The sequence below is a fragment of the Ailuropoda melanoleuca genome, chromosome 1 (genome assembly GCF_002007445.2).
Source record: "Ailuropoda melanoleuca isolate Jingjing chromosome 1, ASM200744v2, whole genome shotgun sequence".
NCBI classification, from domain to species: Eukaryota; Metazoa; Chordata; class Mammalia; order Carnivora; family Ursidae; genus Ailuropoda; species Ailuropoda melanoleuca.
This window is the reverse complement of record NC_048218.1, coordinates 166,242,299-166,256,763: the sequence shown is the minus strand read 5'-3', so window position 1 is coordinate 166,256,763 and position 14,465 is coordinate 166,242,299. Positions and strand designations below refer to the sequence as shown.

The following is a 14,465-nucleotide window of genomic DNA, read 5'->3' as shown; positions in this document are numbered from 1 at the left end:
GTGGGCTGTCTCTTAGTTTTTTTGACTGTTTCCTTGGCTGTGCAGAAGCTCTTTATCCTGATAAAGTCCCATAAGTTCATTTTATCTTTTATTTCTCTTGCCTTTGGAGATGTGTCGTGAAAAAGGTTGCTCTGGCCGATGTCATAGAAGTTGTTGCCTATGTTCTCCTCTAGAATTTTGATGGATTCCTGTCTCACATTGAGGTCTTTCATCCATTTGGAGTTTATTTTTGTGTATGGTGTGAGAGAGTGGTCAAGTTTCATTCTTTTGCATGTAGCTGTCCAATTTTCCCAGCACCATTTATTGAAGAGACTGTCTTTTTTCCACCGGAAGTTTTTTCCTGCTTTATCAAAGATTAGTTGCCCAAAGAGCCGAGGGTCCATTTCTGGGTCCTCTATTCTGTTCCATTGGTCCATGTGTCTGTTTTTGTGCCAGTACCATGCTGTCTTTGTGATCACAGCTTTGTAGTACAGCTCGAAATTTTTCCATGTCTTCGCAAAACCAACAATTTCACCAAGCTAACCAGTCAGACCTCCAAGTAATAAAAGAAAAGAAACTTCTCTAAAGGGAGTGGCTCTGCTGTTTAATTGAGGCATCACAGCTGTCCAGGAAGAAAAGTGAGGAAACTGAGTGTTTCAGGGGGCTGCCTGGTGTTGTCACTGCAAACCAGCTCCATCCAGCCAGTCTTTCACTTGTGCCTTGTTTTGTTACAGTCACTACTGAAAAGACAAGGGTAGCTAAAAGCTGCATTCATCTCTGTCTCCTCCTCTCTGTCTTTAGATCTTGTTGCTTAAAATACCAGCAGCCTCAGGGAGAGGCTTGCCCCAGACCATCCCAGGGTTAGCCTGAAAGCCCTGCCTCCTGGGAAACTCCTCAGGCCAGGCTGACCGGAGCAGCTGGTCACCCCACCAGGAAGACATGGAGGAAATGTATGCAGATCTTTCATAATTGCCCAGCTCGTCATGGCTTAGGCCTTGTGCTGGAACTTCTCTGACTACCAGGACAAGGGTGGCTGAGTAGTGTGTGCCCTTGGGCTTCGGGACCGCCCACCCCTACGCTCCACCCACCTGGCTCCCTGTCTCCCTGTCACTGGATCCTGGGATATCTCTCCCACTCACCCAGCCCTAAAGGCAACTGAGATATTCCTGTCAGGCCTGATGAGAGTAAATGTGACATTTAGAGAAAAACAAAAGCTCTGGAATTCTTACATTTAATGCTGGCAGCCTTAAATGCCAGCTTTGAAATCACCTCTCTTCATCATTAATCTGATTTCTTTTCTTTTTCTTTTTCTTTTTTTTTTTTGCATTTGACTTACGTGCCCTTTAGAAGTTAAAAGTGTATTTCTTGCTTTAAGAAGGTTTCCATTTGCCCCCAGAAGGAGGCCTTCTACACATCACATGCACAAAATTATGCAGTTCAGCTCCACTGTGCCTCGTTCCAGAGAGTTAGTGCTCTTGCTTGTGATGAGTCTTGAATCGCAAGGGGCACAGCTCACGGACGGACTTCATTTCAATTCAGTCCAACGAACATGTACTCTAATGCTGTACAAATAAGCCTGCTTTTGCCGTAACCTGTGGATTTGCATCCCTGAAAGATAAAAATTTCAAATCAATTTCAAAATATACTGTTCATAGTAAGGTAGCTTCAAGAGACACTCAGAAAGATGCGGGCTTCACTGAGTGGCCACGGAGTGGATAACAACCAGATGCACTGTGTGTTTGCTAGTTAGTGTCTTTTCATGGAATTCTAGAAGAGGAATTACTTTATAGATGATTATCTTCGTTAATCAGGCCTTCCTAGAACGGTGGAGGATTTAATCCTTGTTCCCTGGTACAGATCATGTGTAATTGTTTCCATATTGTTGGCAAAACAGCTGTAGGAGTTTTGCATAGGCCATAAGGACCCAAGGTCTTTGAGGCAATTTCTTTATATAAACAATGCAAATTTTTATTGCTAGAGTTGAATTGAGTTTTTTAAAGAGACTTTAAATCGATCGGGAGTTTTCCCTTTGGGTTTCTGCTTAGGAGAGCGGAGGTGGTGATGGAGATGGGGTAACATAAAAGATCCCGTCCTCCGGCCGCAGAGGCCCAGGGCTCTTTCATGTTAGGCTGAATCCTGGCCCACTGCTGCTTGAGGATTTGGAGTGTGTAAAAGTCCTGGGCTGTTTAATTATGTGCAAGCCTTTTAAGAAGCCTACACCAGGAAGGCAGAGATGGAAACATATGCAGTGAAACGTTTTATATCCAATTTGAGGATTCAACCAAAGGTCTTCACTTGAGCGAAACCAGAACTTCCAAGTAGATCAAAGGTAGCATGGAGTTGAAAAGCTCTTTGTTGGGGGTTGAGTGACGATGCCTTAAGAGAATTAATATCATGTTAGTTGCATAAAAATAACCTAAGAAGAGTGGAAAACAAAGGAGAAAATTACTCACATTTGTGCTACCTAAGTTAACCAACTGTATTTGTGTTTTTTGAAGTTGCATTCCATATATGTAAATACGTATGCCTATTTTCTACATTGGTGATTGTGATATATATTTGACTTTCAGCTTTCATACTTAACAGCATGTGAGAAGTATTTTCCGCATTGCTATGTGGTTCAATGAAACATTTTAAATGGTTTTGCACTGGCCCATAGAATTTCTGTACCATAGTTTATTTAACCCCTTCACTAATTATGGAACTTTTAGACTAATTATAGATATAAATATTTTGGGGGGGCTTATTTTCATAAATTCATTCCACGAACTGGGATTTTGGGACAAAGAGTCTCAGCATTGTAAAGTCTTTTTGTTAAAAGTGGATCATCACTTTCCTGAAGAGTAGCACCATTTTACACTTTATCAGTACCGGGTAGTATCTGAATTCTTTCCCAAGCCAGTTGAATATTGTTTTATTGTTTTTGGAGAAAAGACAGGAGTTGCTTCAGAGTTATTTCTCCTCTAATATCCACCATCTTAGCAAAAATAAATAAAAATTGTATTCTAGGAAGAAAAGACATTCCTCATCGTTGACAAGTGTCTAAATGTCTAAGAAAAGGAGACCTGTAAGTGGCATGGCAAACCTAGTCACCTCCAACAAGTGACAAATCTGAGGCACCTGCTTCTATCCTTCTGCCACAAAAAATTATAGTTGTCACTGTATAGTCAGTGTTGGAGGGGGGAGCAGTATGGATTAGCAGCTCCTGAGAGAATGCCCAGGTCACCAGCCTGAAAGCCAAGTTAGTGAAATGCGGTGTTCACGCAAATCCCACGGTGTAGTGTTCCTCAGTTCCACTGAAATGTATCCACAGTCCTCTTCTTGAACACAGCTGTATATCAAAGTGATACCACTGGATAAACAGCACGAATGCCTCTGTAACTGAGAAAAGCCTTTATGCTGATTCCTATGAAGGTTCGACCTTCTGGAAGAATTGCAATGGCTGAGCCAAGGCTTGCTTCGATTTCGGGTTGTTGGTGTGTGTGGCCAACTGGAAGAAAATGACCCCCCTCCCCCACTGGGCTGGCTTCTCTGAGCACAGTGTCGGAAAACCTCCCATCACCTTTTCTCTCGTGCACACACTATCTGTACCTAGATAGATACGCCGGCTTCACCTGCTGAATCCCGCGTTTGCCCACAGCTCCATTTCATTTCAGGTTCTGATCTACAATGGCCAGCTGGACATCGTTGTGGCAGCTTCCCTGACAGAGCGCTCTCTGATGACCATGAAGTGGAAGGGGTCCCAGAAATACAAGCAGGCAGAAAGAAAAGTTTGGAAGATCTTTAAATCCGATGACGAAGTGGCTGGTTATGTGCGGCAGGTGGATGACTTCTATCAGGTATGGAGACACTTCGGGACCTGTAGGTGGTGGGGAAGGAGGTGGTGGGATCAAAACGAAAGCCTGAACACCAGTAAGGCATGGCTGGCCCTACACAGGGTCGAAGTGTGTCTTCTGTGGCCCTACTTTCCACAGAGCAGAGTTCACTGAAGTACATAGTGCTTTGTGTGAAACAAGACGAAAGTTTAGATATTGTTCAAGAGACAAGATGACAATCAAAAAGGTAACACTCAGCCCAAAAAGGCAAATCATTAATGAGAGAGTTAGTCTATTTGGGAACAGAAAGGAGCTTGAACAAATGATATGAGTTAGATTCAGTGTAATCTCTGCTGGCAAATCTGTGCTCACATTTGGGTCTCACACATGAAGCCCCAGGACCAAATCTGTCCATCTGATGCCCCTAGTGTGACCTCCACTTCAGGAGTCAGACATTGCTCCTGCCCAAGCCTGTCCACTGTGCCTCCAGTCTGCAGGTCTCAGCTCCTCAAGGGTCGGCAAGGCTTCATTGGTGACTGCGTAATGATTACAGTGTTTACCTCCAGAAAGTTCTTGGAGAAATTAAGAATGCTTTTGCTTAGTTAGTCAAGAGTAGAAATTTAAGTCTTCTGGACCTGAATTTTTTTTTTCCTGCAGTTTTTTATTGGAGGCATCATTGGGACCTCAGTTCTGTAGTTTTGAGTATTTGGAATTACAGCTTTCCAAACGCTTGAGCTTTTCATTTGGCAAATCCATGCTCCAAACAAAAATTAATCTCATTGGCATGCTACCTTAAAAGCACTTTGTTTTGGGAAAGTAAATGAGAGTTCACAACAAATTTCATAAGGGTCACTGAGTTGTGATATACATTATTCACTTATGTTAGAAGAAATGATAGATCAAGAAGAAATTCTGGGTAGTCTAATGCATAAATTTACCCTTCCGTCCCCCCACCCTCGCCCATCATTCTAACCATTCGATAACATATATGAAATTTAAGTATTTTGCAACATTAACTACCTTGGACAAAGGAAACAGTTGAGAGACATATTTATGGGCTCAAGTAAAGGGAAACTCTATGTTGGAAAACTTATAACATTACAGTTTCTAAATTGAGATAAATTAGACCAAAGAATTAAAAACTGGTGCCCCAGCAAGCTAAATGAGTCAGAGCAGAAACAGTTCTGGCAAGACGCATGTGAGGTCTGAAAATGAGGCTGGCCAAGGACAGAGAGAGGAGTGTCTGTTGACCTGCAGAGAGAGCTAGATAGAAGATGGTGAGCACTGTGTCCACCCTGGGTGCTGCTGTAAACTGGAGCACGAGCCGTCTTGGGTTGGGTATTGACTTGGGAATCACAATAATTGGTTAACTCTGAAGATTGATTCCAAAAGATTGGAATTCCTGGACAAGTGGAGGTTCTCCATTTGCACAAGATGTTCTGGATTTCATTTTGGTATTTATTTGTCTGTTTTTAAGTAACACAAGTTATATAACAATTCAGTTTGTTTTTTTTTTTTTAAAGATTTTATTTATTTATTTTGAGAGAGAGAGAGACAGCCAGCAAGAGAGGGAACACAAGCAGGGGGAGTGGGAGAGGAAGAAGCAGGCTCCCAGCAGAGCAGGGAGTCTGATGCAGGGCTCTATCCCAGGACCCAGGGCCGAAGGCAGACGCTTAACAACTGAGCCACCCAGGCGCCTCTCAGATTTTTTTTTTAAAGAGAGAAGAAAAAGTCAACATTTCGACATCCGAAATTGCATTTTAATTAATTCCTGTGTGCACGATGTTACATAAATTTTACATAATTTTAAGTTATATAAGATTGATTCTGCTTTGTTCTTTTCTAAAAATAAACCTATTTATTGGGTTATAACATAACATGGGAAAATTCACAAATCACAAATGTACAGGTAAATGAATTTTCACAGAGCAAAGATACCCATGTAACCATCACCTAGATAAAGAAATAGAATAGAACCAATGTTCCCACCATAGTCAGTATTCCCCCCTCTTCCCAAGGTAACCACTGTCCTGAGTTCTAATGTCCAAGGTTACTTTTACTAGTTTTGAATTTTTATAAATGGACACATTTCATGTGTACTGTTTTCTGTGTGACGTTTTTACTTGACTTTATGTTCGTGAGATTTACTTACTCTCTTGAATATAGCAGTTGTTACTTCATCACCATACAGTATTCTAATATATATTTATATATATTATTATAATATGTAATATGTGCTACAATATATAATATGAATATTATATATAATATATATTTAATATGATATTTGTGTTCTCCTTTTACATCCATTTTTACTTTATTTATTTTGTCATTAAGTGCATACAGACATAGAATTGTTATACTTTCCTGGCAAAGTAAATCAACATTATTCTTATGAAATGTCCCTTTTTAAGTCTAGTAATGCTTCTTGCCCTAAAGTCTGTTTTGTTGATAGTAGTAAAACAATGCCAACTTCCTTTTGATTAATGTTTGCATGGGACATCTTTTTCAACTCTTTGTTTTCAATCTTTCTGTATCCTTATATTTAAGATGTATCTCTTTTGAGTAGCATATAATTGGGTTTTGTGTTTCTTTAATAGAGCCTGACAATATTTTTTTAATGGAATAGTCCATTTACATTTAGTGTAATTACTGATATATATTGTGTTTAAATCTACCACTTTACTGTTTGTTTCCTATTCATCTTACTTATTTGTATTTCTCTTTTCTTTATTGCATCCTTTTATATTACTCAAAAGCTTTATATCATTGTTGGGTTTTTTTTCCCTCTAGAAACTTGTTAGGCTATACATTCTTTTAATCTTCTTTAATGATTGTACTCAAGGGTAAAATATAAATTCTGGACATACTTAATCCTAGTATAAATTAGAATTTTACCACTTTCAAGATAAATGCAAGAACCTTAGATCTTCCTTACCAACTCTCCTGGTTTTGTGTTATCATTAAAAAGAAAACAAAAAATTCTACACACAGTTCGAACCCCACAAATCGTTACCTGCATCTTGTGACACAGCCAGTGTCACAGTGACTTACCTATAAATTGACCCATTCAATCCCTCTTCGGCCTCTTTCCCATTTCCATGCTTCTGACTGGAATTATTTTTCTTTGCTTAAAAAAAAAAAATTCTGGAGCATCTGGGTGGCTCAGGACATGATCCCAGGACCCTGGGATTGGGCCCTGCATTGGGCTCCTTTCTCCCTCTCCCTCTCCCCCTGCTTGTGTTCCCTCTCTCGCTGTGTCTCTCTCTGTTAAATAAATACAATCTTTAAAAAAAAAAAAAAATCCCTTTATTATTTATTTTAGTAAAGTTGTGTTGGCAACAGTTTCTGTTTTTGTTTGTCTGAAAATGTCTTTGTGTTGCCTTTCGTTGAGAAGTACATTTTTCATGGAATTGAAGTTTAGCTAGGCAGTTATTGTCTTTAGCACATAAAAGGTACTATTCTGTTGTCCCCTGACTTGCATCACTTCTGATCAGAGGCCAGATGTCTGTTTTACTGCTGTTCCTTTGGAGGTGATTTCTTCCCCCATGTGACTACTTTTAAGATATTCTCAGTTTGGGGTTTTTAAAAGATTTGACTGTGTGTACATAGCTGTGATTTTAAATACGTATGCATATTATGCTTGGGTTTCTTAAGGTTTTTGAAACTAAGACTTGATGTCTTTTGTCATATTTGGAAAATTCTCAATCATTATCCCTTCACATACTGCTTGTGCTCTCTCTTTCCTCTCATTCTAGGACCTAATTATGCAAATATTAGACTTTTTCCTTTTGTCCTGTATAGCTTTATTTCCATTCTTTCTTCTTTCCATTCTTCAGTTTTGATATTTTCTATTTTCTTTTCTACTTTTCTGTTCTTCCCTACCACTATTCCAAATATGTTGTTTAGCTGATTTGTTTTTTAATTGCAGTAATTATTTTTTTTATAGTTCTGGAATTTCAGTTTTATTCTTTTTTACAAATCTCAACTCTCAGATTATTATTTATTCCTCATCTTGTTGCCTGTTTTCTCAAACACATTAATCACATTTATTTTGATGCCCGTCACTGACAACTCTTAGATTTGCATCACCCATTAGCCTGATTCTATTGCCTTTTTTTTTTTTTATGGTAACTTGATCCTTTTCTCTGATATGCCTACAAGTTTTCAATGGAATGTCAGACATTATGCAGGTAAAATTGTAGAGAAAGTTTGAGTTTTTTGGCTGATGATACTTTTCTTCAAAGAGATTTTACTTTGTTTCTGTCAAGCAGTTAGAAAACGGGTCAAGCATTTCTATCATGTCTGGAATTGATTGTATTTAAATCTGTATTTTAGCTGGTCTGTTTCCGTGGTGCTAAATTGACAGTTGTGATGTTAACCAGGGCCACTACTCTTAGGCAGGCCATGAACAGCAATGTTTGTTTCCTCACAGCTCTGTTCAGGTTTCTAGCCTCTTAACTATCACTTTAATAAAGATTTTATAGCCTCTTGGCCCCTGAATCAACTATTGCTTTGATGGGGAAAGGACCACAGAAGGTCAGACTCAGCTTATTGCCCTCTCCTTCACTTCGTAAGCATAGCTCCTTGTGGTAAGCAGAATAGTGGCTCCCTCTTTCAAAGAGGCCTCTCTCCTCATCTCTGGAACCTGTGAATATGTTATGTCATATGGAAGAAGGAGTTAAGGCTACATATAGAAGTAAGGTTGCCAATCCTCTGACACAGAGATGGGGAAATTATTCTGGATTATTCAGTATCATTACAAAGGTCCTTATAAGTGAATGAGGGAGGGGGCACCTGGCTGGCTTAGTCGGTAAAACATGTAGTTCTTGATCTTAGGGTCCTGAGTTTGAGCCCCACGTCAGGGATAGAGCTTACTTAGAAAAAAATAAGTGGGTGTGGGAGGCTGATGAAGCAGAATCAGAGATTTGAGGACCCTACGCCGCTGGCCTTAAAAATAGCAAAAGTGACCATGAGCCAAGGAGTGCAGGCAGCCTCCAGAAGCTAAAAAAGGCAAGGCAATAGATTATCCTCCAGAACCTTTAGAAGAAACTCTGCCAAAATCTTGACTTTAGTCCAGTAAGACCATTTCAGACTTCTAACCTCCAGAATGATAACATAAGAAATGTATGCTGAATAAAGGCACTGATTATGTGGTAATTTGTTACAACAACAATAGAAAACTAATATACTTCTCACATCCTGGCTGCCTTGATAGGTCACCATGACTTTCAAATGGGCTTGTTCTGTATTTTGTCCAGCTTTTCTAGTTTTGTTGTTTGGTGGGTTGGTTGGTTTTTAGCAGGATAATTGAGAGCAACAAGTTTCTTTGCCAAAACAGAAAGTGGCACTTGTTGCTCTATTCTTTTAACATGATATTTTCGAAGTTACAGTATAGATTCTTCATTCCATTCCATATTCCATTGAATGGACGTAATTAGTTTTCTTAACAATGCTCCTCCTGTTGACCATTTCAGGTTGTTTTCTTTTGTTGTTGTTGCTGTTGCTAGTATTATTGCTATTGTTAATTTCTAACAAATATGTGTTTCAAAACTTCTTATCAACGTCAACTTTTTAAATAGATCAGTCAAAAAACACTCTAATTGTTTTGTGTGCAAAATAACGAAAGAGAGGAAGGAACAGAGAGTATGCCAATAAAAGACCAGAGTTATAAGGCTGGGCTCATCCACCAATGTTTACGTTAAGTATTGATAAAATAGCTTTGCTTCTTGAGCAAATGTGCTGGATGTTGTGATCGGTACTTCACGGATATCATCAGAACATCCTTGCAATTCATACAGTATCGTTGCCATTTTATATACGAGGAAACAGACTCTGAGAAGGTGAACAATCCTGTATCATCCAGTGATAGGATGGGGATTCAAACTTTATTCATTTTGTTCCCATAATAGCACATTTGCCAATGTCTGTCATATTGTCTCTGATACTTAATTGCCAGTAAGGTAGGGAATGTTAGCTAAATAGAAGGGAAACATGCAGGAAAAAACTCCTTTAGGTAATTTTTTCATGTGTTTGAAAGATACTTGCTAAGCTTTCCTTAGGTGCAATATGAAAGAGATACTTGGCAGTATTCCTGAGGTTCTGAAGTTACCTCCAGCAGCATGTTGGAGGAGAGTGCTCTAAAATGTAGGGATAGTAACAGTACCTACCTGCTATAGACTAAACTGTGTCTCTCCTAATTCATTTGAAGACCTCACCTACGATGTGACTGTATTTGGAGATAGGATCTAGAAGAAAGTAGCTGAAGTTAAATGAGGTCATAAGGGCAGGGGTTAGTGTCCTTAGAAGAAGAGACACCAGAGAGCTGACCTGCTCTCTCTCTGCCGTGGGAAGACAACAAGAAGACAGGCATCTACAAGCCAGAATAAAGCTCACACCAGAAACCCAATCGGCCAGCACTTTGTCTCAGATCCAGAACTGTAAGAAATAAATGTCCATTGTTTAAGAACAGCAGTCTAGGGGCGCCTGGGTGGCTCAGTCGGTTAAGCCTCTGTCTTCAGCTCAGGTCATGATCTCAGGGTCCTGGGATCCAGCCCCGAGTCAGGCTCCCTGCTCAGCGGGGAGCCTGCTTCTCTCTCTCCTTCCTGCTTGTGCTCTCTGTCACTATCTCTGCCCCCCACTTCAAATAATAAATTTTTTTTAAAAAAAGAACAGCAGTCTATTATATCCTTATGGGATTATTGAGGGAATTCAACAAGTTAATTAACAAAAGCAGTACCTCATCATAGTAAATGTTTGTTATTATTACCCTGAATAGCATATAAAAACTATATAATAAAAGGAAAATTATAACTAGTCAAGATCAGGGAGAATGATTGAAAATCAATCCTTAGGGGAAGTTTAAATATTAATATTTAGGCTATTAAGACTAATATAGGGTTAATAGAAGGCAATTAGCCTGAATGTTGAGCTGCGAGGGAGCGATGGACATATCGCTTATCCCCCTGTCTGCTGCAGGGCTTTCTGATGACAGTCCCACCAGGCACATTCAGCATATCCTCCAGATCCTTGATGGCTGTTTCTGCCACCTGTTACCTGATGTCCCCATGACCAGCGTTATGAACCGCTCTGGTGTCTGGCACCGCACCTGTGTCCTGCTGGGCTCGGCGCGTAGAACAGCTCGCTTGGGAGGCCAGGTTGTGGCTGCAGGACAGCACGTGCTACTGAGGTGGGGTACGGATTGGCCACCACTCTAAACGTACGACAAATATCACACTAAGCCCGCTGACTCTTCTTGTGAATGCGAAACACATTGAGAGCCGAAATGACACTCCTTCGGCTGCCAAGAAACGGTAACAAAAGAAGCAAGGCCCACATGTGTTTGTGATAGGGAGTGTTTTACCACGCGGCAAGGGATCTGCATTTTATGTAGGTGATTTAAAAATGTTGGCAGAGCTCCTGCCCGCTTATGCCTCTGCATAGGGTTGAGGGTGGCGTGCAGAGATGAGGGGGAATTAAGGAGGGAAAAGAGCTCCTGTGCTAACAAAGGCATTCTCTGTGAGCCTCGGACTGAGAATCCTGTCCAAATGTCAAGCGTCTGATAATGAAGAAAGCGGGCCTTCGCCGTAGACTTGCTTTTCAGCATTAGACAGGCAAAACAGAAGCATGTGAATGTGTCTGCCAAAAAAGAGAGCTCGCTCTCTGCCAAACTACACAGCTCTTAATTTAAAAATCGAAACTAAAGTAGACCTGTCTCCGGATGGTTACCTAAATGTCCATTTAAAAGAATGACAGCTGTCCCTGGGGAGCAACAGGGTAGAGAGAGGGAGCCGTTCTCTCCATTATGTTTGTTCCTTGTCAGGCGATGCCTTGGGAAAACCGAAGGCAGCTCCAGCCAGCCTGCGGAGATCAGGTGGAGAAGGAGGGCTGCATGTTGCCTCTTGCTGGTTCTGGCCTAGAAAGCCACGTGCCTTTGGTATCTATACCATTCTAAGAATTAGACACTGCCTTATTCCGTCATCTGGGGCCGTGGCCTTTGCTCAGTTTGTTCATCTGTAAAATGCAGGGTTTGGACTGAGTTATCTGTAAGATATCTAAGAAAGAGCTGAAATATCTATTTTTCATTAATGCCCAGAAGGGCTCAATTAGCAAGCAATATAGAGTAGAATAGTGACCTTCTGTGTGTTGGGGTGTGTGTGTGTAGGTGGGTGTATCGACTTAATAGCATTATGGTGCAGATCAAAGGTCTCATCCTCTTCCTCCTTGGCTGGTGACAACCCAGGGCCAATAGTATGAGGGTCACCCTGCTGCTCCTTTGGGGGTCTTCCTCTGCCCTTCTCCAAAAGTCACAGTCACTGTTCACGATCTGTTTTGATGTTTTGAAATGCAGGATATTTTGTTTTTACACCATTGAATTGTTATTTTGACTCCAAGGAAGTTTTGACTCCACAATTAGAAATATAAAATTTCAATTAGAATTACACTGATGAATTTTTTAAAGAACATCTTTTTAAAATAGACATCATGAAGCTAAACTTTCTAAAGAAAACGTTAAAACCATTTCAAACTTTTCCATCTTTATTTCGCTGAAAATATTTTATTGAGACTAATTATTTTCCACGTACACATTGAAAGAAAGGTTTGAGTCACTGGTCCGTTTTCATTCTTATCAAATCTTACTGGGCGTAGTTTCTGCTAACATGAGTTTTGCAGAATTTCCAACAAGTCTATTTTTCCTGATTGCAGCTTGAGTCATTGTTATTTTTATTTTATGTGTTCATTATCAATATCAATACAGGTTATTTAATAATTACAGGATGGATTATCTCAGCTAGGCAGTATTTTACAGCTGGAACAAATTTTAGGTCTGTTTTCCAGGTGAGAAAAGTGAAGCCCAGAGGTTAAGTGACTGTCCCAAAGTCTCCTACCCGTTTCAGGACTGAGCTGCGAGTAGATTCCAGACTCCTGGCTTCCGGCCCTGTGGTTTTCTGCTTCACAAGGGTGCACACTTCTGGAATGATGCAGCGACACCTACACGCTGGTACAGTGGAAACTGGAGTCTACATACATCTTTGTCATCATTCAGGCAGGCCTGCGAGATCGTGTATTTCACATCTAATGCTAGTTGTGAAGTCACAGGCATGTGCCCACTTCCTATAGACAGACAGAGGATGAGGGTTTTTAAAAGGTACTAGAGCTTAGTAGGTAGTGAGGCCAGGTTCATCCAAAGTTAAGAAGTTATGGCTTTATCTGGGCATTTCTGATATTAATAAAAGAACAGATGCTGAAATTAGCAAAAATGAACAGAGGAAACATGGTGGGCAGGGCCTCATAGTGGGAGCCCAAAGAGCAGAGCCCCAGCAGAGCGCACAGCCTGCTGGTTTCCAGCCTGGAGCCTGGAGAATAACAGCCAGGAGAGAAACCAGGAAGGGTCATGGGCCGTGGATGGTAAGCAAAGGGTGAGTGCTCCATTGTTTAAGCAGTCGGAGGCAGGCCACTGAATGGTTTTTTTCCCCCCAATTTTTTATTGTAAAATACATAGAACATAAAATTTATCATCTTAACCATTTATTAAGTTTTGTTAATTAAGTAATTAATTTTTAAAAGTAGGCTCCATGCCCAATGTGGGGCTTGAACTCACAACCCTGAGATCAAGAGTAGAATGTTCTACCCACTGAGCCAGCCAGGCATCCCTCATCTTAACCATTTGGAAGTGTGTCATTCAGTAGCATTTTTAAATACATTAATAATATTGGGGCGCCATCACCACCGTCCCTCTCCACAGCTCTTTTCATCTCCTAAACTGAACCTATAACCGTTGAGCACTAGCTCCCCACTCCCCCACCCCAGCCCCTAGCAACTGCCGTTCTACTCATTCTACTTTCTATCTCTATGAACTTGACTGCTCGACGTATCACTGTATGGAAGCATACAGTGTGAGTCACCGTGGAAGGTGTTTATGTGCATTTTCAAAGCTGGTCTTTTGGAAGTTTCAAATGGCAGCAGTAGGATGAATTCAGCGTGGAGAGAGGGAAGGGGATCCCGGGAAATAGGAGTCCTGGTAGGAGCTTTATTGGACAAAGGCTCTCCACCGACTTCCTGAGTCCACCTTCATGATGCTTGACTCTGAGGTCCTGGAGTAGAGGTTGGGGGGATAGACTTTGGATTGCCCAAGCGGTGAGGACCAGTTGCTGTTTGAGAAATGGTGTGACTGTGAAGCCACACCAACTTGAAAGCCAGGAATCCACGGGTAGAGCCTGGCATGCTGGTGTCATACAGTGCTCGCCTTGAGCAGCCGCAGAAGCCCCTCCAGCCTCCTAAAGCACAAGCCCTGAGCCGTGATTACACCTTGACCCTGACCTGGCATCAGCTTGTGGGCCCTCAGGCTGGTGGTCTGCCACACTCTCCTCAGGGGCGTCTCCCTGAGTTTCCAACAGGAGTAAGACCCTCCACTAGAGGTTATATACAGAGAAATCAAAGGCAAGGAGACCACCAGCCTCAAAGCTTGACTGTTTTGAAGAGTCGTGACCAATGGAAGGCACAATGGTGTCAAGAGAGGAGTGTAGACTCTGGAGCTAGACACAGCTGGTGTGAATTTCAGTTTTGCCACCCGCTGGCTGAGGGCTGCTCCTGGTTCTGTAAACCCTGAGCGAGGAGGATGTCGGGAAGGCCCATGCTAATGATGGCTATACCAATTCTTCAGCATTTGCC

The 14,465-nt window shown here is 41.2% G+C and overlaps 1 protein-coding gene across 2 annotated transcripts in view; it reads left to right on the top strand.

Moving 5' to 3' along the window:
• CPVL (carboxypeptidase vitellogenic like) overlaps positions 1 to 14,465 on the top strand; it is a 124,146-nt gene that overhangs the window by 90,644 nt on the left and 19,037 nt on the right. For both annotated transcript variants that reach the window (XM_002912852.4, XM_011223398.3), the window contains exon 12: positions 3,636 to 3,818. In XM_002912852.4, the coding sequence (XP_002912898.1) occupies positions 3,636 to 3,818 (183 nt within the window). The remainder of the gene's footprint in view (positions 1 to 3,635; positions 3,819 to 14,465) is intronic.